This window comes from Alosa alosa, chromosome 4 (assembly GCF_017589495.1).
Source record: "Alosa alosa isolate M-15738 ecotype Scorff River chromosome 4, AALO_Geno_1.1, whole genome shotgun sequence".
Classification (NCBI taxonomy): Eukaryota; Metazoa; Chordata; class Actinopteri; order Clupeiformes; family Clupeidae; genus Alosa; species Alosa alosa.
Window position 1 is genome coordinate 18,149,589 of NC_063192.1, and position 22,500 is coordinate 18,172,088.

The 22,500-nt window shown below is 40.4% G+C and overlaps 1 protein-coding gene across 2 annotated transcripts in view; it reads left to right on the top strand.

Moving 5' to 3' along the window:
- tm9sf4 (transmembrane 9 superfamily protein member 4) overlaps positions 1-22,500 on the top strand; it is a 33,524-nt gene that overhangs the window by 4,486 nt on the left and 6,538 nt on the right. For both annotated transcript variants that reach the window (XM_048240261.1, XM_048240262.1), the window contains exons 4-15: positions 1,710-1,878; positions 3,187-3,328; positions 3,578-3,701; positions 4,256-4,374; positions 6,031-6,142; positions 6,483-6,553; positions 7,791-7,923; positions 11,811-11,892; positions 12,145-12,220; positions 12,868-12,951; positions 13,150-13,325; positions 19,332-19,395. In XM_048240261.1, the coding sequence (XP_048096218.1) occupies positions 1,710-1,878; positions 3,187-3,328; positions 3,578-3,701; positions 4,256-4,374; positions 6,031-6,142; positions 6,483-6,553; positions 7,791-7,923; positions 11,811-11,892; positions 12,145-12,220; positions 12,868-12,951; positions 13,150-13,325; positions 19,332-19,395 (1,352 nt within the window). The remainder of the gene's footprint in view (positions 1-1,709; positions 1,879-3,186; positions 3,329-3,577; positions 3,702-4,255; positions 4,375-6,030; positions 6,143-6,482; positions 6,554-7,790; positions 7,924-11,810; positions 11,893-12,144; positions 12,221-12,867; positions 12,952-13,149; positions 13,326-19,331; positions 19,396-22,500) is intronic.

A 22,500-nucleotide genomic window follows, 5' to 3' on the forward strand; every position in this document is an offset into this window, starting at 1 on the left:
TTGATTGTGCTTTGCCAAATGTGCAAGATGCCCATACTGTAGGCACTAATGCTCCTCCACACAGTCATAGATGTTGGGTTTGGAACCGAGCACTAAAACAGGTTGGATAGGTTGGATACTTGGATAGGCCCTCTCCTCTTTAGCCCAGATGAGTCCATGATTTCCAAAAAGAATGGCAAACTTGATTGGTCTAACCACAGGACCTTTTTCCACGTAAACTCTGTCCATTTTAAACAAGCTCTGGCCCAGATAAGAGGGTGGTATTTTCTGTATCATGTCTCAATACAATTTTAGCTGTTACAATTTTGGCTGCAGTTTTTGAATTGAGTATCAAACTGTGCACATAGACAATGGTTATCAGAGGTTTTCCTGAGCCCATACAATGACAGGTCTGGAAACAGGTCTGGTGTTGATGCAGTGCCATGTGAGGTCCAAAAGACCATGGCCATCCAATGTGTTTTTCAGCTCTATCCCTTGTTTGCAAAGATTTCTCTGGATTCTCTGAATGTTTTAATGATATTATGTCCTGTAGATAATTAACTCTCCAAATACGTCACAATTTCATCTTAAGAAGCATTAAAATGACATTGTTTCATCATTTGTGCGCACAAGTTTACGCAGAGTGATGAATACCCCTACATCTTTTCTAACCCTACCTCTCTGGGATGCTCTTTTTCATACCCAATCGTGTTGCCACTTACCCTAGTTGTGAAACATTCTTCCTTTTGTACACAACTTTTCCAGCATTTTGTTACCCCGTCCTAACTTTTTTTGAAACATGTTGCTGGTATCAAAGTCGAAATTAACATATATTTTCCATGAACTAGTCAAATTTGGCATTTTCAACATTTGATATGTTGTCTGCGTCCTTTTTGCAATTAAATATGAGTTTAAGAGATTTGCAGATTATTACATTCTGTTTTTATTCACATTTTACACAATGTCCCAACTTTTTCTGTTTTGGGGTTGTAGATTAAATTGAGAAATCAAAATGCAGTGTTCCAGTGTTTGAAATGTTGTGTCTGTAAAGACCCTCTATTTGTCATTTATCTCATTTCACATAGAGGAAAGCGTTTCAGGGCAATGACTCATCTGTTTATATTACTCTGTCTGTTCATGAATGTGTAATTAATATTATGTATACTATTAATCCTCACTTCATCTTCAACTCTACCGTAATTTCCAAACTATTAGCCGTGGGGCGGCTTATACATTGATTTTGCAGAATTTCTTCAGCTATGAGGTTAATACACGGGGCCAGTTAATATGGTATTAATATGGTTTTGTTTCTTTTAACTTGCATGCATACAACACTCCTGCGGCTTATACACAATGCGGCTAATACACAGGAAAACTGTTGCTACAATGTTGTTCTGTCTTATCTATAGAGATAATAACATAATGTTATTATCATAATGTTATTATCACTGTACATAATGTTATTATCACTGTACATAAAGAAAAACAAAACGGTCTAACGCTTAGGTTTGATAGGCAGTGTTTTATTTCAATCCAGAATCACTATTAGGAGTTAGGACAGCATTTTCTTTCCATAATGGGGGTGGGTGGTGGTGATGATAGTACTGGAGCCATGCAAAGTACAAGTGCAGTTAAGACCAAAGATTCTAGAACAGAGCTCCGCTCTAGAATCTTTGGTTAAGACTATCTCAAACTGTCTTGACATGAGTCTCTCTGCTCCTGCTGAACAGGGGAGGTCCTGCGTGGAGACCGCATCGTGAACACGCCCTACTCGGTGCTCATGAACCATGACCGCAAGTGTGAGCTGGTATGTGGCAAGCCAGACCTGCCGTCGAAGATGACTGTGGAGGAGAGCAAGCTGGTGGCCGAGCGGATTCAGGAGGAGTACTACGTCCACCTGTGAGTGTCCTGTCAGAGCCCCAACCAGAGCTTGTGCACACAGACTCAATATGCATTTGGATTAGGGTTGGGCACCGAAACACGGTTCTAATATGGCACCGGTGCCGACGCAAACGGTAGTAACTGCATCGAATAACAATGTGGATTTCAGTGCCTCATTTCGGTGCTTAATAAATAGCGTTTTTTTTTTTTTTTTATACGAGGCATCACTGCATGTCATGCGCCATCTCTAACGTCTTGCTCTGATAGCAACACATCCATATACAGTACAGTTAGCTAACATAAACACTGTATAAACCAGAGGGGTGCACCACATAGGCGAGTGGACAGTGTTTGACAGCTTGCATGAGCCCAAGTAGCTTACTTTAAAGCGATATCGCGAGCTCCTGTCAAAATCTAGCAGTGGGCCTAACTACACACAAGCAAAAGGCAATGAAACAACATCAACAGTAGCTTATATGTTACAAAATATCCTTGCTAATGCGCTAACTGGCATTTATTTGAAATGTTATCAGCAAAGTTGTAAGGTGAAAACTGTATTTTACGGTGTGTTCTAAACAACATAATGGCATGATATTAATCTTTCATGTGCATGAGGCCCATATAGCATCACAATGAATTTGAAGATCATGTTAAAATATATATAAATATATGTAGGTTACATACCTGATGTCAATGAGCTCTCAAAGAGGCTACGAAACCATCTCCGTACGTTATCGCTAATTAAACTCAGCTGACTGGTGTTAGTGCATAGCCATAGTTGCTGTTAAAATGCCTAGCGCTGGGAATCTAAACACTTCAACACCGACATGTAGCCTAACATGTTCAACACTATTGCATGTTATGGGTTAAGACATTACATGTCTTGAAGCATCTGGGAACACACTGAATTAACTTAAAAAAGTAGAGTCCCTGTTAGATTAGCTTGCTTGCAAATGCCGTTGTCCATGACCTGGCAGTTTTATGGAAAGCGGTTTTAACATACCTTATGGCAAACCGCCTACACTGGATAAACTAGAAAGCGGAGCTTTAGCCTACCATTGTGTGTGCATGCATGGCAAGCTGTTTTAACATTTAAATGTATTATTCGTAGGAGCAATGAGATATTAATAGTAGATTGAATATAACAGTTAAAAAAAAAAATATGAATGAAATATGTATGAAATATCTGAATGTAAAATCTATTTGGTATTGTTTTTAGTATAAAGACACTAACCTAGTTCTCTACTGTAAGATGATTTTGACTCCAGGGATTGAATTATTTTATGCTCTTGATTGGTTAATTGACCCTTTGCTTTGTCACATCAGGATTGCAGATAACCTGCCGGTAGCCACCCGTCTGGAGTACTACCCTAACCGAGAGGCAGGGGGAGAGGAGGAGAAGAAAGACCTGGTGAAAGATGTTCAGTTTGAGCATGGCTACAGACTGGGATTCACAGAGAATAACAAGGTAGTGCATTCTCTCATGTGTACAGTGGCTGTGATGTGGTCACATCCAGTCCAACTAAACTGTCATTGGTGAACAGATTTATTTTTGTATTTTTTTTTTCATTGCTATTGTCACCGTTTGTTGATTGATGACTAAGCACACTGCGCTACTTGAAATCCTTCCATTGTTTGACTAGCTGCTAGCTCTGTTGATCAGTAACGTCATGTGACCTGTTCCTCTGTTTGTTCTGTTTCCTCACCCATTCCGCAGTTCTACTTGCACAACCACCTCTCCTTCATCCTGTACTACCACAGAGAGAAGGTGGAGGGAGAGGAGGAGGACAACTTCAGAGTAGTGCGCTTTGAGGTGGTCCCTCAGAGTGTTAGGACAGATGGTGAGCTCTTTTACTCATGGGTCATTCCACGTCAATTCAACCAAGATCAATACTTTCCAAGATACAGCCAGTTTTCCAGGGGGAGGGGGGTGTCGATTTTGTTCGGGCTCTTTTTTTTGTCAAAGTTCACAAGCCCACAGCGCAAGAACTAAACCATGTAGGAGGCTCTCTCCCCCCCCCTGTAAAACTGGCTGTATCTTGGAAAGTATTGATCTTACATAAGAGTAATTGTACAGTGTGTCTCCTGGGTAACATAGGTACACCTGGTAATTTTTTCAGAATTTTTTGAGACCTAAGTGCATGGGCCCTGGTTGAACTGACGTGGAATGACCCTCATGTACTTTCAGTTATACTTCATTATTACATATTGTTTCATTATGACAATAATCTTGTAGTTGTCATTTTAAGTTATCTATCTATTACATACATTGTATTAAACAATTGCACATTACATATATTAAACAATTACATATTACATTGTAATACATGTTCTATTTCTTCTTGATTAGTTTTCTGCTGCATTATTACCCTTACAATTCCTTTCCCTCTCTCAGACCTGAAGGCAGATGACAAGGGAACATGTATCCTTCCTGAAGCCAGTGGCTCGGTCCCTCAGGAGATTGACCCAGCCAAGGAGAACAGCATCCTGTTCACCTACTCCGTGCACTGGGAGGTACGGTGCAGTGCAACACTGTGTGGCGTGGCACAGTGTGACACTATTGCACTCTTCCCACAGCACACTCATTCCCCTCGTTCTGCCCACATCCTCTTGTCAAGCCGCTTAGAGCACAAAGACAGGGTGGAACATACCTCTATATCCTGCGGCACTCCCAGAACAGGGTTGGGCAGGGTTAAGGCAGACAGGTAGACCGGTAGAGTCAAGTTGTAACAAAGGTAGGCCCTAGGATACATGTCACTGCTAAGTTAAATTCTTAACAAACTAGAACATATTTTTTAAGTCTGTTTCAACTTTCATGGAGTAAACATGTACAGTATGACTCCTTTCTGGCCAAATTTCACAGCTTTCAAGTCTTAACGTCTTTGTGTAAATCGAGTTTGAACGGAGAGAATAGAAAAGTGTTAAGATTGTGCCAGTTCTCCCCTACTCTCACATCTAAACAAATGTAACGTTGGAACATTGCGCTCCCCAACACACATGCGAAAGGTCTGGTTTGCTTCATCTTTTGTTGATAAGTTTTGTGCCCTTGCAACTGTGGGCCGGCGGGCCGACGGCCTCAGTGTCAGGAAGTATAACGAGTGTAACGAATTGCTTTACTGCATTCAAATGCACATACACGCCAGGCACCGGCTAGAAAAAGGTAGAGATGGAGTTTCTTAGACATTCGTCATGACAGAGCATGTGAAAAATAAGCAAAAACCAAAAAAAAAACAGTAAGGAAATTGCCAATACTGCATAGTTTACCTTTAAAGATATATCCATGTATCAAGTCCACTATTATTTCAGTCATCAACGGATGCGAGACCTGATAAATTACTAATGTTACAGCTAATAGATTAGATTACTTTGGCCAGAATGCTATTCTCTAGCTAGACTTTTAAGCGCAGCTTAAAACTTTTTTTTTAAGCTTTTTAAAAGCCCAAATGCCAGCAGACATGACATAAAGTTTTTGACAGTGAATGCAAATTCATTGACACAATCATAGGTATAGCGGTGCCCAAACAAAGGGACGGGTAGCGTCCCACTGGTAGTAAACTTTACAGGCATATATCTCCACTGCTGACTTAAAGAGAAACATACAATCAGAACACATTGAATGCCCTCATCTCTGTAATGTGTTGATCAATATTCTTGATATAGGCACCATTTGAAAGCTTGTCTTTCTTGAAAACACAATAATGTAATTTTGAATTTTTTCATTTGGTTACTTGCACCTCTCAGTTCTAGCTACAGAGATTCTAAGTATATATACTCTTTTGATCCCGTGAGGGAAATTTGGTCTCTGCATTTATCCCAATCCGTGAATTAGTGAAACACATTCAGCACACAGTGAACACAGTGAGGTGAAGCACACACTAATCCCGGCGCAGTGAGCTGCCTACTACAACAGTGGCGCTCGGGGAGCAGTGAGGGGTTGTGTGCCTTGCTCAAGGGCACTTCAGCCGTTCCTACTGGTCGGGGTTCGAACCGGCAACCCTCTGGTTACAAGTCCGAAGCGCTAACCAGTAGGCCACGGCTGCCCAATTCTGTCAATTGCCATAATAGATAACTCCGAGAAACCAATAGGCAGGGCATTCCAAAAGCAGAGAGATAAATAATGAGAATTTGTATCACCTCATCTTGCCTCTGTCTGATCTTCTTCCCACGCAGGAGAGCGAGGTGAAATGGGCTTCCCGCTGGGACACCTACCTCACCATGAGCGACGTGCAGATCCACTGGTTCTCCATAGTCAACTCTGTGGTGGTGGTCTTCTTCCTGTCAGGTGGGTGGGCTAGGGCAACAGCAAGATCTCTCGAGATCTCTCCTGCTGTTAGCTTCTACAACAGAAGAGACATTTTCAAGGCCACAAATTCCCTTCAGGGTTTACGTTCGCCGGCTACAGCCGACAATTGGATGGTTTCACGTGTCGGATAATATAAATGGACAGAATGTCCGTAGGAAAATATGGTAAATTAATGAATTAATTGAAAACATATTAAATAGGCTTATTTTGCATATATTGTGTTACCACAACATTTTATTTCAACTTTGCACAACAAGCAGCAAAGTACTTTCATTCATTCACTTATACTGATCCTGTCTGCTTTACATTTAACCCCCAGGCATCCTGAGCATGATCATCATCAGGACCCTGAGGAAGGACATCGCAAACTACAACAGGGAGGATGACATTGTAAGCTACTCCTCTATCTGTGATCTGCAGCTCAGTTCAACAAATCAGGCTGCTTCTGTTATAACAATAGCAACCTGCTTTTTATAACGTTATAGCGCTTTATTAAGGCACCAAAAGCACTTAAGCCTGTGCTGTCACTCATCACTACCACTTTGGTAGTGATGAGTGACAGCACGGTGAACGGAGGAACGGTGAAAAGGTTGTTTAAAATATTCTGTGTATTTTATACACTCGTGTACATTTTTGTTTTTATGTTAAAGGAGAATTCCGGTGTGATATTGACCTAAAGTGTGTTGAAACATGATACCGAAGTGTGAGCGATGTCTCATAGCCCATCTCGGCTTGTCCCCTGCACTCCAAAATCTGGCGCTAGTTAGCCGATGCTACCAACAGCTTTTTCAATGGTGGTGCTTCGGCATCGGGCTAACCATGCAAATAAATCACTGTTTTACACCATTTACGACAACATTAAAACGAGACATTGAGAACTTTGAAACAGCACTGGTAGTTTACTAACAAGACGATTTATACAGACAGTATCTTCCCGCGAAGTTTAAGCGTTTGCAGCCATCTTGAATTTAGTCACGATAAATTGACGTCGAGTAAGAATGAACAGGTATGATAAGGGATCAGATTCCAAAAATAATTCTGTGGAAATGCATGGATTCCAGTTGCTGCTACTGGAAGAAACTGGAATCCATGCATTTCCACAGAATTGTTTTTGGAATCTGATCCCTCTGATCCTTTGAACTTTTTCAAAGTTCTCAATGTCTCGTTTTAAATATCAGGGCCCTCGGAAGTCTACCAATGAAGTGTGGAGATACATTGAGCCTCGTAAATGGTGTAAAACAGTGATTTATTTGCATGGCTAGCCCGATGCCGATGCACCACCATTGAAAAAGCTGTTGGTAGCATCGGCTAACTAGCGCCAGATTTTGGAGTGCAGGGGACAAGCCGAGATGGCCTATGAGACATACGTTCACACTCGGTATCATGTTTCAACACACTTTAGGTCAATATCACACCGGAATTCTCCTTTAACAAGTAAAATAATAGCGCTGAAATAAAGCAACAAAAGACAGATATCACAGTCATTATATTGTTCGGAGAAAGTCTATTTTATTTCTTCCCTCTTTTATATTCAATTGTGTTTCTCTTTCTTTCTTTCTCTCTCCTTTTCTCATTCTTTCCTTCTTTCTTTCTCTCTCTCTCTGCTTTGTCCTCCACTATCTCACAGGAGGACACCATGGAGGAGTCAGGCTGGAAGAATGTCCATGGCGATGTGTTCCGCCCACCTCAGTATCCCATGATCCTCAGCTCTCTGCTGGGGTCTGGCATCCAGCTTTTCTGCATGATCCTTATTGTGATCTGTGAGTTCGACTACTCCTTTAACCCTACTCTTTTTCACATGTACGAAGCACATGAAGGAAAAAAAAGCTATGTAGTGTCCATTTGATATTATAGAAACTAGATGTACCGCAGAGCGGTACAAAATATGACCGCCGCCCAGTCCAGCACATTTTTTCCACAAAAATAAATCACGCTGAAAGGCCTATATGATTCTAACTGTCTTATGCATTATCCACACTCAATTCTCACTGGTATCTGCTAGACAACAAGTACCAAAACATGATTAGTTCATAGATTTCACATGTAAAATTCATTTTATACAACCCCACCCCCATCTTGCCTGTTCATAATTCTGAGAAATTCTTGAATTGTGTGCATGTGTGCGTGTACACGTTTATGTTTATGTGTGTGGGTGTGTGTGTGTGTGTGCTTGTGTGTTTGCCTGCGTATGTGTGTTTGTGCATGTGCATGCATGCGTACCTATGTCTACTGTGTAAGTATGTGTCATACGTATGATTATTGTGAATGTATGTGTGTGCGTGTGTATCTGTTTATGCACATGTGTGCACATGGAATGGGTTAACATGACCCCTGGAGGCAAACATACCAAAAAAATTGGTCATCCTAGGCCCTACGGTTCTCAAAATATTCACAGAAAACTGTGTCTGCCCTACCCTCCTTTTGGGGGGTCCAGTACAGCGGGGGGGCTACAGATCAAAACAAAAAAACGATGCTATCCATGTGGGGTTACATGCCCACCAAGTTTCGTGTACCCCGGTCTTTCAGTGTCCCGGGAATCCTTGTTGGTGTACGGTCACTAAATGTACACATAAATTATTTTATTGTAAGGCCCCCATGAGCGAAAGTCCACAAAACTTGGCATGCATTCGGAGGGTGTCATAATGATCCTACACTTTCAATTTAGTGCAGTTTTGAACATGTCAGCCAGAGATATTGTGATGAAAACACCTAATTTTTGCTTTTTAATTTTTTTTAACTAGGTGGCTATACATGAAATAAGTGGTAATGGGATGGGTTGACATGCCCCCTTAAGACCAACATACAAAAAAAAAAGGTGGACCTCCTAGGCCCTCGGTTCTCGAGATATTCACAGAAAACTGTCTCCGACCACCTACAGGCCAGTTGGTGTATAGTAACATAAATTAATTTATTGTGTGGCCCCCCATGAACGGAATTCCACGAAACTTGGCGTGCATTCAGAGGGTGTCAGAATGATCCTACACTTCCAATTTCGTGCAGTTTTGACTATGTTAGGTCACAGATACCTGCCATTACAACACCTCATTTTTACTTTTTTTGTTTAACTAGGTGGCTATACATGAAATGAGTGGTTATGGAATGGGTTGACATGGCCCCTTGAGATCAACATACAAAAAAAAATGGTCCTCCTAAACCTTATGGTTCTCGAGATATTCACAGAAAACTGTGTCTGCCCTACCCTCCTTTTGGGGGGTGCAGTCCAGCGGGGGGGGCTACAGATCAACACGAAAAACGATGGTTCCATGCTATCCATATGGGGTTACATGCCCACCAAGTTTCGTCTACCCCGGTCTTTCAGTGTCCCGGGAATCCTTGTTGGTGTACGGTCACTAAAAAGGAAAAAAAAAAAAAAATCTGACTAAACCTATATGACCGCCGCTTTGCTGCGCGGCGGTCATAATTAAAGGTGCAGTCCGGGATTCTAATCATGTACAGTTTTTGTCAAATTCAGCAAATTGCTCATCATGCTCTTGCCATTCTCTAATCAGCTCAAAACTCTAGTGTTGTGCACAGTCCTGGCTCTGTACATGGGAAACAAACATCCCAGCTTGGACTAGTGTTAATTTCGTCAGACGAGACGAGAGGAAATATGTTCGTCAACAACCTTTTTTTTCATGACTACGATGACGAGACGGCAGTAATGTCCTGAAACACTGACTAAGACTATCTTAAGATGCATTATTGTTGGCCGAAAAAAAGAGACTAAAATGTTTTGCATGAAATAAAAACTAAGATAAAATCTCTCTTCATTTTTAAGCCTACAAAATGAGAAGACAGAATATCTAGCTGTTACGTTTTCAAAATATTCGAATGAGTTCATGCATAACAGCTTTCCTGTAGGCTAGTCTCGTGCTGTTGCTGCAACCCTGTGGCTGCAACCGCGAAACTACATGGAACAAGAACACTGGAGATTTCTGCCAGAGTTAGCAAGATAACTACCTAAGCTTTATGCCACAATGCTACATACCCAGAAGTTGAAGCTTCTCTCATACAAATTAACATCCCCAGAATGTCCATGCAAAAATGTTCATCATGTAATGTCAACTATTTAACTAGTTAGACTGATGATGCAAAGTTTGCTAACAAGTAAGCTAATATGGAAAGTTCAGCTAGCAAGTTAGCTATGGCTAAGATGGAGAGTCTGTTTGGGGAATGTGTTGTGTTTTTAGCATATTGCCATCTAGCGGCGGGGAGTAAAACATTAATACTTTGGCCTCGACAGTGTTTCTCAAACTTTTTTCAGTTCCAGGACCATAACTAACCCTAGCAAAAAAAAAAAAAAAAGATTAGACCTACTTCAACAGTAGCCTATAATTAGTCTACACAATAGGCTTACTCACTGAACCACCTTGCTTATTGTCTTTGCACTTTGCCTATTGTGTGGATTCATACTGTATGATTTAAACTGGCATATCTTACATAGACAGTGTTGCAGAACTGTTTTTACAGACAAGTTGGTTCAATATTGCAAACAACTCATCTATATTATATTTTACCATGTCTGCTCCTTGGACCAAGATGTAATTCATTCTAGCAAATCAGCATGTTGCTTTAAGAGTTTGGAAGGAGCGGTGAACATCATGAGCTCTCTGGGATTCTGTTCTCTACCTTTTGTAGCATTTAACCTGTAGAATGTGTGTTAAAGGAAAAGTTTCAGTATTGCTCTGTAACCCTGCAATTCCCTTGAGCCAATATTTTGCACAGATTTGTAGTGGAATGCCACACAACCAGTTTTGCTAATCTCTTACGCAAACTGTAACCTGTAACCTATCTTTATAGATGTCTCAGTTTACAGGGTAACAGGGTTTTTCATTCATTTATGGGAAAATGTCTGCTGAATTATCTCTTATTATGGATATATGATGATGTAGAATGTCTCTCAGATATACTATTAATAGGGATATTTGTATTTGCAAAGATCCCCCTTTGAGTCCTTGAAATAGGCAGCTATAAAGTAGTACATCAGCAAGGAGCACAGTAGATGGTGCAGATATTTCATATATTTTCATGCCCGCTGGATCCCATTCCATCCACTTTTCTGCAATCCATCATGCCCACTATTTTACAGGCAGACACTTGTCAAAGGTTCTTTACGGAACAACCTGCTAGACCCTAAACAGTCTGGTTTCAAGAACAGTCATTCTACCAAAACTACTCTTCTCTGTGACTGAAGCTTTGAAAGTAATTAAGCCTCTGCTCAGTCATCAGGTTTACATTGTGCTTGATGTATCTGCAGCCTTTTTTGACTTATCTGCAGACACAGTAAAATAAAACATTCTCCCCTCTACGCTATCTAAGCTAGGGATTTCAGGGAAAGCTCTTAATTGGTTTGCATCCTGCCTCAAAGGATGGTCTCACGACTTCACCACAGGTGTACCTCAGGGATCAGTACTGGGGGCCCCTTTTGTTCTCCATTTACACTATTTATCTACTATCCCACGTAATTGCCTATCACTGTTTTGTGGATGATACTCAATTTTACCTGCCTTTCCCAACTGATGAGACTACTCTTTCTGGTTGGATTTCTGCATGTCTTAGGGATATTTGTGTTTGCATTGTAAGTTGCTTTGGACAAAAGTGTCTGCTAAAAAACAAACATATTTCCTTGATTTGTTTGTTTTTATAGTTGTGGCCATGCTGGGAATGCTGTCTCCCTCCAGCCGAGGCGCTTTGATGACCACAGCCTGTTTCCTCTTTATGTTCATGGGGTAAGCAGCTCACACGCACCCAGCTCACATGCACCCAGCTCACACGCACACACCACAATATACATAGGCCGCAGGACTAGTCATGTGCATGGGTATTAATTTAAATCTTGTGTCTGATCGATTTTGTTTTTGTGTATTCTGTTTTTTAGTGTACTTCTGTATGTATCCTCCGGACGTCTCTGTAACTTGTGTTATCATTGCTAATCTCTTGAATGATTTGTTAAAGGATTTGATTGGCTGTGTCTTGTGCAGGTTGTTTGGTGGATACTTTGCTGGCAGACTTTACCGCACACTGAAGGGCCACCGGTGGAGGAAGGGAGCATTCTGTGTGAGTCTTTCTGAATGTCCCCTTCTGGTTCTCTTACACAAACTTCCTCCAGAACTACTCCACTTCTCAATATAGGGTGACTACAATTAGAGGAGTGAAAGGTTAATGTTTGGAGGGATCCTGTACCATATTACCCTCAAAATGCAATGTATTATAAAGTGTATGTGCTCTGTAGTAGTGATGACTCAGATTTTTTTATACATTTTGGCCTTTCTGCCACACAAAATTATAATATTTATTTATATGGAATTATTTTAATATTCGAAGGAGGAAAACTATTTGTTTTTAGAAATACCCAACTGTGTGTGGACATGAGTGAGGGTTAAAAATATGTTCTGGATCTGATTTATTTATGTCTAAAGTTAGAGAGAGAGATAAGGGATAATGTATGTAGGACTTATTTTCCGATAATGACCGTCCTTCTATACATTGTCCCGCTTATTACACGGCTTCTTTCCAAAACGTAAAAATAAACTCCACATGATATGACTCTACATTTATTTGTTACCGTTATTTAATGTTATGAGCAGGCATATGGGAAATCCACAATTCTAGATTGCATGCTCTAAATACACTATAACTCGCTGGGTTGACTCTTATGGCTACATTTGAGTGATGTAGACTGTTGTTGTTTCTACTCTACGCAGACGGCCACTCTCTACCCTGGTGTGGTTTTCAGTATCTGCTTTGTGCTAAATTGCTTTATCTGGGGAGAGCACTCTTCAGGAGCGGTGAGTATGCTTTGTATGTCCACCATGTGTGATTGCTTTTTTCATTTTTTTTCTTGCTTGTTCTTTATGTATGTGTTTTTTTATGTTGTTTTTTTGTTGTCAGTGTACAGATGTATGTTTTCCGCATGTACCTGTCTCGTACCCATCTGATTTTGTTTCCATGGGCATATTTTCATGGCTGCTGGTGAACTCCCACAGGTGCCCTTCACAACCATGCTGGCTCTGCTATGCATGTGGTTCGGCATCTCCATGCCGCTTGTCTACCTGGGCTACTACTTCGGCTTCCGCAAGCAGCCCTATGATAACCCGGTGCGCACCAATCAGATCCCGCGACAGGTGCCCGAGCAGCGCTGGTACATGAACAAGTTTGTAGGGTAAGTGTCTTGCCTGTACAAATTCAACTTTGTTTGTGTCAATGACTGTATATAAGTATATAGATATTATATTATTAGAAATATATACATATGTAGTCATTGATTTGTGTAGAGTAGCATGGAAGTTGTTCCCTCTTTCTTTCTGAGATGGTACTTTGTCAGTGTGATGTACAACCCCAAAACAGAAAAAGTTGGGACATTTTGTAAAATGCAAATAAAAACAGAATGTGATATTATACAAGTCTCGTAAACCAATATTTATCAGCAAAAAGGACAGACAATATATCAAATGTTGAAAATGAAAATTTGGACTATTTCATGGAAAATATATGTTAAATTTGAATTTGATGCCAGCAACATGTTTCAAAAAAAGTTGGGACAGGAGCATGTTTACCACTGTGCTGCTTCAACTCTTCAATGAACAAAATATTGTAAATGTTTAGGAACTGAGGAGACCAGTTACTAGAGTTTTGAGAGTGAAATGTTGTCCCATTACTCCCCGTCGTCCGGATATAGGATTTCAGTTGCTCAACAGCATGGGATATTCTTAGTCATTCCATTATGCACCTAATTTGACAAATCTGGACTGCAGACAGGCCATTTTAGCACCTGGACTTTTCCTCTGTGGAGAAATACTATTTAAATATGTGCAGAATTGTTTTTGCCATTGTTTTCCTGAAATATTCAAGGTCTTCCCTGGAAAATACATTGCCTGGATGGGAGTATATGTTGCTCAAAACCTGTATACATCATTCAGAATTGATTGTGCTTTGCCAAATGTGCAAGATAACCATGCTGTAGGCACTAATGCTCCTCCACACCATCATAGATGTTGGGTTTTGAACTGAACACTAAAACAAGTTGAATATGTTGGATACTTGAATAGGCCCTCTCCTCTTTAGCCCAGATGAGTCCATGATTTTTTTTTAAAGAATGGCAAATTTTGATTGGTATAAACACAGGACCTTTTTCCATGTTACCTCAGTCCATTTTAGGCCCAGATAAGATTGTGGTATTTCCTGTATCATGTATCAATACAATGTTGGCTGTTTTGACTGTTACAATCTTGGCTGCAGTTTTTGAATTGAGTATCATATTGTGCACATAGACACTATTTATCAGAGGTTTTCCTGAGCCCCAACAATGACAGGTCTGGAAACGGGTCTGGTGTTGATGCAGTGCCATCTGAGGTCCAAAAGACCATGGCCATCCAATTTGTTTTTCAGCTCTTTCCCTTGTTTGCTAAGATTTCTCTGGATTCTCTGAATGTTTTAATAATATTATGTCCTGTAGGTGATGAACTCCCCAAATACTTCACAATTGCATCATTAAAAATACATTGTTTCATCATTTGTGCACACAGGTTTACACAGAGTGAAGAATAGCCCTACATCTTTACTTCTAAGGGACCCTGCCTCTCTGGGATGCTCTTTTTCATATCCAATCGTGTTGCCAGTTACCTTGATTAGTTGTGAAATATTCCTCCTTTTGTTTTCTTTTATCATTACACAACTTTTCTAGCATTTTGTTAGCCCCGTCCCAACTTTTTTTGAAACATGTTGCTGGTATCAAATTCGAAATTAACATAAATTTTTCCATGAAATGGTCAAATTTGTCATTTTTCAACATTTGATATGTTGTCTGTGTCCTTTTTGCAACGAAATATGAGTTTAAGAAAGTTGCAGATTATTACATTCTGTTTTTATTCACATTTTACACAACATCCCAACTTTTTCTGTTTTGGGGTTGTATAAGTGCAACATGGAATAGAGTAATGGCTAATTTGATGTTTTGAATTTGAACAATTAACTAGGTAGAAACAATTACAGGTAGCTGAATAAGTTGATTACAGCTTTAACAGCATCTCTCATGGTATTCAGTCTGTCAGGCTCAGTTGAGTGAAAGCTTCTAATGGGCACAGCCATCTGAAGACATGATGACTAAGTGTCATGTGCTGAGAAAGCTGGTGACTTTTTTGTATCTTTTGTCCTACTGACTAAACATGTTTTGAGGTATGTGCAGCCTTAAACATGTTTTGATGTATGTATAGCCTTAAACCAATCACTGAGCTTGCTAATCAAAGTCAGGGCTGGCTAACCAGTTCAGCATGAAGAGCCGGAAGAACACCACACCACTCAAGAGCCGCACAACAAAAAAGATGCTCGCACTACAACAGCATCAGTGATTTATAGGCATACGCCTAATGATACATAGGGTTACAGTTTAAATAGCTCTTCTCCTTTTCATTTAAAGCGAGACACTTGCTCTGCTTATGTTTCTTTTTGGGCTAGATTCCTTTCCATCACATGACTAAAATTATTTTAATTTAAGCATTGGTAGCCTAATTATTGGCAGTATAATGGCAGTATAATTAATTCCCTAAATAATGAAATGCATTTTGATTTACTAGAAATACATTTCAAAAATGGAAAAAAAAAAAAAAAAAATCCAAGGAGATGTTGGCAGTGGGAACATCAGTTGAGTTTCTAAGTTTGTGACATAATAGGGTGGACAAAGTACAGTTGTAACTCCGCATTCCAGTGAGATAGGAGTTGTTTTGAAATCCTATGTGTAAAGATAATAATAATTAATTTTAACTAAAGTATTTTTCAGCCTATTTTATTTTGTTAACTCATTGAGTGCCACCTTCCCATGCGTTGAGTGCCAAAAACGTAATATTACGTTTTTAGCTTTTTCTTTTAAATTACGATATGACTATCGAAAACGCACAATCTGGACATTTTATCTGGACATTTTATCATAACTCGGTTGGCGCTTTGGGTTGAATCAGTGACGCATGCCGCGTCATCTCAAAACCAGGCCATTTTAAATGGGTCTATCACTATGTGGCAGTCTCGCCAGGTCTCGCTGATCACTTCCCGGAAAGTTTACAGGCAACACTTCATATTTCATGAAAGACGTTATATCTCCATTTCTAGAAAAAAAAACAGCGATTTTGATGAAAACTAGCCACTGTTTAGCTTGGGATTTCTCAGGAACAGAGGTGTGTAAAAATACACGGTTTGCACCCACTGAGAGCTTAAAGTGTCAACTTTTAAACGAGCCATTGTATGTGTTCCTATAACACAGAATATGATGTGGCTGTACAAAAATCATCAACAATGGTCTAGATTGCTGGCACTCTAGGACAAAGCTTCCGAAAACAGCTTGGCATTCAATGAGTTAAAGGTACACTATGCAAGATTTTCCATGACCTTATTTTTATTTTTATTTGATGGTAAACAAACTTAATAACATAATAATAATAATAATAAAAATAGGGAATAATAGTAATAGGGGAATTGTTCACCTAGCATAGCCAAACAGCACAGCCATTGGGAGTCGCTAACGAGAGAACCAGCCATGCAACTTCAAGAATAGTGGCCTGAAGACATCATACTGACATCTTGTCAGTATACTGCCCTACAAAGGCAAAAGGCAGTAACTGCATTTTTAGTCGACAAATATTAAAGACTTCCTTTATCATGTGGATAAATATCTATACTCAATTTGACTGTTTGTTCGAAAAAAAAGAGGGTTGTATTCACTGTAACTCCCCAAACCATAAAAGCAACAATGGCAGAAAGTCGCAACTGCAGTTACCGTTCTTTGGCTTTGATCTTCAATGCACAACTTCAGTTACCGTACTCTGCCTTTGCCAGCAAATATTGATTATATGTCAGTTACTGCCTTTTGCCTTTGCACGACTCCTTATTTTTAGTACATAATACAAAGACAGAGCACAGTATCTGACAAATAAGGGTCAAAGGTCAACTTTTTTTATATCAAGTCAAGTCGGCTTTTATTGTCAATTTCTTTACATGCACTGGTCATACAAAGAATTGAAATTTCGTTTCTTACTTTCCCATGCAGACATAGACATGCTTTAAATACAGACATAGACATACTATAGACATAGCCATAGACAATAAACATTAAATTAAAGTGCAAGACTGAAATATAGAACATGTATGTATCAAAATATAAATATAGGACATATATATAAAAAATATAAAATAGAGGTAGTTGTGTTGTATATTTATATAGTCTTAACAGTTACATGAAGTTTAAACTTGTGCTTGTGTGACCTGTATATTTACATTGATATGCAGTATGCAGTGATTTCAAGTATATCAGGCTTGATGTGAAGCAGCAACACGTTAGGGCTTGAGTCACAGTGCAGTTCCACAGGGCGGTGTTGGGGGGGGGGGGGGTTAGGGTAGACAGGATCCTAGTTTCCTAGGTTCCTGGCTGGCTGGTGGGTGGGGGGGCTGTCAGTGATGGGAGAGTGGGTAGAGTGTTCAGCATCCTGATTGCTTGGTGGATGAAGCTACTTGCCAGTCTGGTGGTGGGGGATGAGGCTCCTGTACCGCTTTCCAGAGGGCAGGAGGCTGAACAGTTAGGTGTCTTGGGTGGGTTGTATCCTTGAAAATCATTAGTGCTTTATGGGTGAGGCGGGTGGTGTAAATGTCCTGCAGGGAGGGGAGTGGTGCTCCAATGATCCTCTTAGCTGTGTTAACAGTGCGCTGGAGGGTCTTCCTGTTCTGATCTGTGCAGCTTCCGCCCCCACACTGTGATGCTGCTGGAGGCGATGCTCTCGATGGTCCCTCTGTAGAATGTAGTCATGACAGGAGGCGTGGCACTTGCCTTCTTCAATTTGCGCAAGAAGTAGAGGCTGCTGGGCTTTCTTAGCCAGTGATGCTGTGTTGGTGGTCCAGGAGAGGTCGCCGCTGATGTGCACCCCCAGAAATTTTGTGCTGCTCACTCTCTCCACAGCATCTCCGTCGATGGACAGTGGTGGCAGTTGTTTGTGGCCTCTCTGAAAGTTGACAACAATCTCCTTGGTCTTGCTGACATTTAGCAGGAGGTTGTTGTCTTTGCACCATTTAGCCAGCAGGTCTACTTCTTCTCTGTAGTGTGTATATACACACATTTCTTCATCAGGGCAACAAGTCATCAGATTTTCATTGCTTTACCTATAATATATTTGTGTAGACAAAGCAAAAAACTTTGAAGTATTTTTTATTTTTTTTTAACTCCGTCAGTTACTGCCTTATGCCTTTGTAGGACAGTATAGCTCTTTGGAGATAGTTTTTCATTGTGTACAGGGGGAACACGCCACGAGAAGTAGGCTATTTACAATGGCAGACTAAAATCTAAATATATCGCAACTCGAGGGGGAACTCTACAGAACCTGCATAGTATACATTTAACCTGTATGCAGTGGTAGATCTGATAATTGGAGTGGATCATTTGCACTCCTCATTAGTACTTAGGAGTAATAGGAACAATAACATTGTGCACTTTAACCACCACTGAGAAAAGTGCTACAGTGCAGGCACTAAGTCTTTCTTTCAAATCCTACTTTAATACGTATTTAAGGAGAAGTTCGGTGTGATATTGACCTAAAGTGTGTTGAAACATGATACCGAGTGTGAACTTCTGTCTCATAGCTCATCTTGGCTTGTCCCCTGCACTCCGAAATCTGGCGCTAGTTAGCCAATGCTACCAACAGGTTTTTAATGGGAGTGTCTCGGGCATCGGTCTAGCCATGCAAATAAATCACTGTTTTACACCATTTACGAGGCTCAAAGTAGCTCCACACTTCATTGGTAGACTTCCGAGGGCCTTGACATTTAAAACCAGACATTGAGAACTTTGAAAAAGCACTGGTAGTTTATTTACAAGACGGTTTATACAGACAGTTCAGGAAGTTTACCGTTCGCCTTCTTGAATTTAGTCACGATAAGTCGAGGGACGAGTACGAATGAACAGGGGATCAGATTCCAAAAATAATTCTGTGGAAATGCATGGATTCAAGTTGCTTCCAGTAGCAGCAACTGGAATTCATGCATATCCACGGAATTATTTTAGGTCAATATCACACCAAACGTCTCCTTTAACCAGTAAGATAATCTTGAGCTGCTGGTGATTGAGAAGGCCTGCTACAGACCATATATATTTATGTTTTGGGTACTGTGATCATGTGTGTTCGTTACCCTGTAGGATCCTGATGGCCGGAATCCTACCGTTTGGGGCCATGTTCATCGAGCTGTTCTTCATCTTCAGTGTAAGTCAGCCACCGCACCTCACTCCACCTTTTCTGAAGTTTTCTGGATGGAGGATGGAACTACTTTTGTGTACTTGGTTATTACATTAGAACAATATGTGCAAATTCGGGCTGCAGCTAACAAGTCAATTAATCTGTTGATTCTTTTAATTGATTTATCAATCAGTTGGTTGATTGATAAAATGACAGAAAATGTCAAAAATTAAATCCCCCACATCCCTTGTTTTGACTACATCCCAAAGATATGTTAGAATTACACAAATTGGTTACCCAACTACCAAAATAGTTGGTGATTTTAATTGAGTACTTGACAACTAATCAATTAATCAATTAATTGTTGCAGTTTTATAGCAAATATATGCACAATGACTGTTGATATTAGGGATGTCCCGATCCAGCTTTTTGCACTTCCGATCCGATACCGATATTGTAGCTTTTAGCATCGACCGATACCGGCCGATCCAAGCATGTATTAAAGATTAAAGATATTTACTTATTTTGTTGTTATACTCATGTTGAAAAGGGTTTTACTCTTAAGAACAACTAGCCAACTTAATTAGGTTAGTTTGAATAATTCACAATGGTTGGTAATGAGAAGCTGACCTGTTTATTCTTAACAGGGTTAAATAAACACAAAATAATAAATAGTCAATTAACCACACAAACTGAGGGCCTGTCCACACGGAGACGCTTTTTAGGTTAAACGCAGTGGTTTTGCTTCGTCTTGGCCGAGCGTCCAAACGAATCCTGTAAACGCACTGCCCGAAACCGCACTTTTCTGAAACCTGGTCCCAGAGTGGAAAAATCTGAAACCGTAGCCCGTTTGAATTCGTTTAGACAGCGAAACCGCACATCCTGCTTGCGTATCGATGAGGTCATTGCCACACCTCAGCTGCCCCGGACTTGCACTTATAGTATTGCCTAAGAATATACTAGTACTATACTAATACGTGACATTACCTACGATTACACTCCGTAAAGATAAATATCACAACTGGTGCTGCGCGCGGCTACCGATAGCTTATGACTTGGTGGACTGAACACTGTTTTTCCGGTGTTTTTTTTTATGCATTCTAGCTACTGTCAGTGACGCGAGAGAACTTAAGTTATTAGGAAAGTCTTGGTTTAAGTTTAGGCTACATTCATTTGTCGTAGTGCCAGTGTCATTCATTTATTTTACATGTCTTACAACATATATACATGCATTCACAGTCGAAAGAAAATCAGATATAAGCATACAAAGGCGCTTAGAACTCACGTTAAGCCGATGGTAGCACACTGAATCGCGAATGCACGATTTGATGCAGGCAAAAGTATTGACTGTTACTAACGAAGGTTTTATAGCAATATTATAAATGTGGCGACAGAATAGCCTAGAACTTGGGTAAGCCTTTATGTTTAGTAGCCTAATTGCGGTGATAGCCAAAACTAATGTGAATCACAGACTATCCTACAACCAAAGAAAGTAAAGGTGATTAGTAGGCCTACCTGCGTTAGCCAAATAAAGGACGGGACTGCACCCTTCTAAAACCGTAAAATAAAGTTTATTAGTTTTACAGTTGACAGTTCACCATCAGTCCACACAAACAATTCTGGTTTTCTTGCACTAGCCATTTCGTCATAGCCTATTCTGTCTGTTTGTAAAGCACAAACTTTGGTCAATTTCTGTACAGTGCCACTTATAGGCCTGGGGTATGAAGTAACGTGTTGAGATGGATCCGTTTGGACGCAAATATTCTTGATACGGTTCCAGGGAAGACGGAGGAAAAAAAGATTGGTTTGGTACGTGTGGACTAGGCCTGAATTGGCATCAGTGCTCTGCTCTTGAACAAGAGTGTAAACCAAGGCTTAAAAAGCCATCAGTGCAAACAATATTGTAAACTGTATAAAAAAAGCAAAACACACAAAGCTAAGTAGAAAATAAATAGTCAATTAACCACACAAACTGAATTAGCATCAGTGCTCTGCTCAAGAGTGTAAACCAAGGCTTAAAAAAGCCATCAGTGTAAACAATATTGTAAACAATATAAAATTATATATAAAAGCAACACACACAAAACCTGAGTAGAAAATAGTCAAATTACCACACACACACTGAATTGGGTATAACAACCCAAATAACTGTCACGCCTTCTACAGTATTGCTATCTCCTCCACACTTTACTGCTCCATCTCCATTTCCACACTCCCTTCAATTTCTACTGTTTGCCCTGGCTGCAGTCTGAGCATGATGGGGAGATTCTTCTTCACAAAGGTGATCAACATGCTCAAGTGTCAGCCTGCTCCTGTGCTCATCAATGATAAGTGAGACTGCGCTCAAAAGCCTCTCACTGTTGCGTTTTAAAAGCGAAACTGATGCCACAACTGGTCTGCGCCGATGCACAGACTAAACGGTAAAAAAAGTTATGATTGCCTACTGTAAGCTTCTACCCTTTTGGATGTGTAGAGTTGTAGGCCTAGGTGCACTTAGTTGTTAGCGATTGACCAGGTTGCTTTTTGAAATGAAATGCGTTTGTTAGGCTAGCCGATTGTAAAAATAGGGAAATTAAAGTGCGTGCTGTGCCTATACATTACACAAACAATCTTAAATCGCGGAGATAACATTTGTTAGACAGGCAAACGCAGACAGACAGACAGACAGACAGACAGACAGACAGACAGACAGACAGACAGACAGACAGACAGACAGACAGACAGACAGACAGACAGACAGACAGACAGACAGACAGACAGACAGACAGACAGACAGACAGACAGACAGACAGACTTTATTGATCCCCAGGGGAAATTCAAGGATGCATGCATAAGAGCCTTAATAATGTAAGAGGGTCTCGCGGACACTCACGGTTAACATTAGGCTATATTAATTCAACTGTGACATGAAATGTTTGCTCGATAACTTTAAATTCTTAGTGGGACATGCACAGACAAGTGGGATGCTGGACAGGTCGCTAGGTGTGCTGAAAAACGCGGACCGGATTTGGGGGGAAAAGCTGAAAAAAACTGGAATGGATTACCTACATCGGTGTGCACGGACCGGAGTTTTAAAAACAAACTGGATCGGGAGTCCGGATCGGGATTTTCCCGTGCAGGCCGATCCCATAT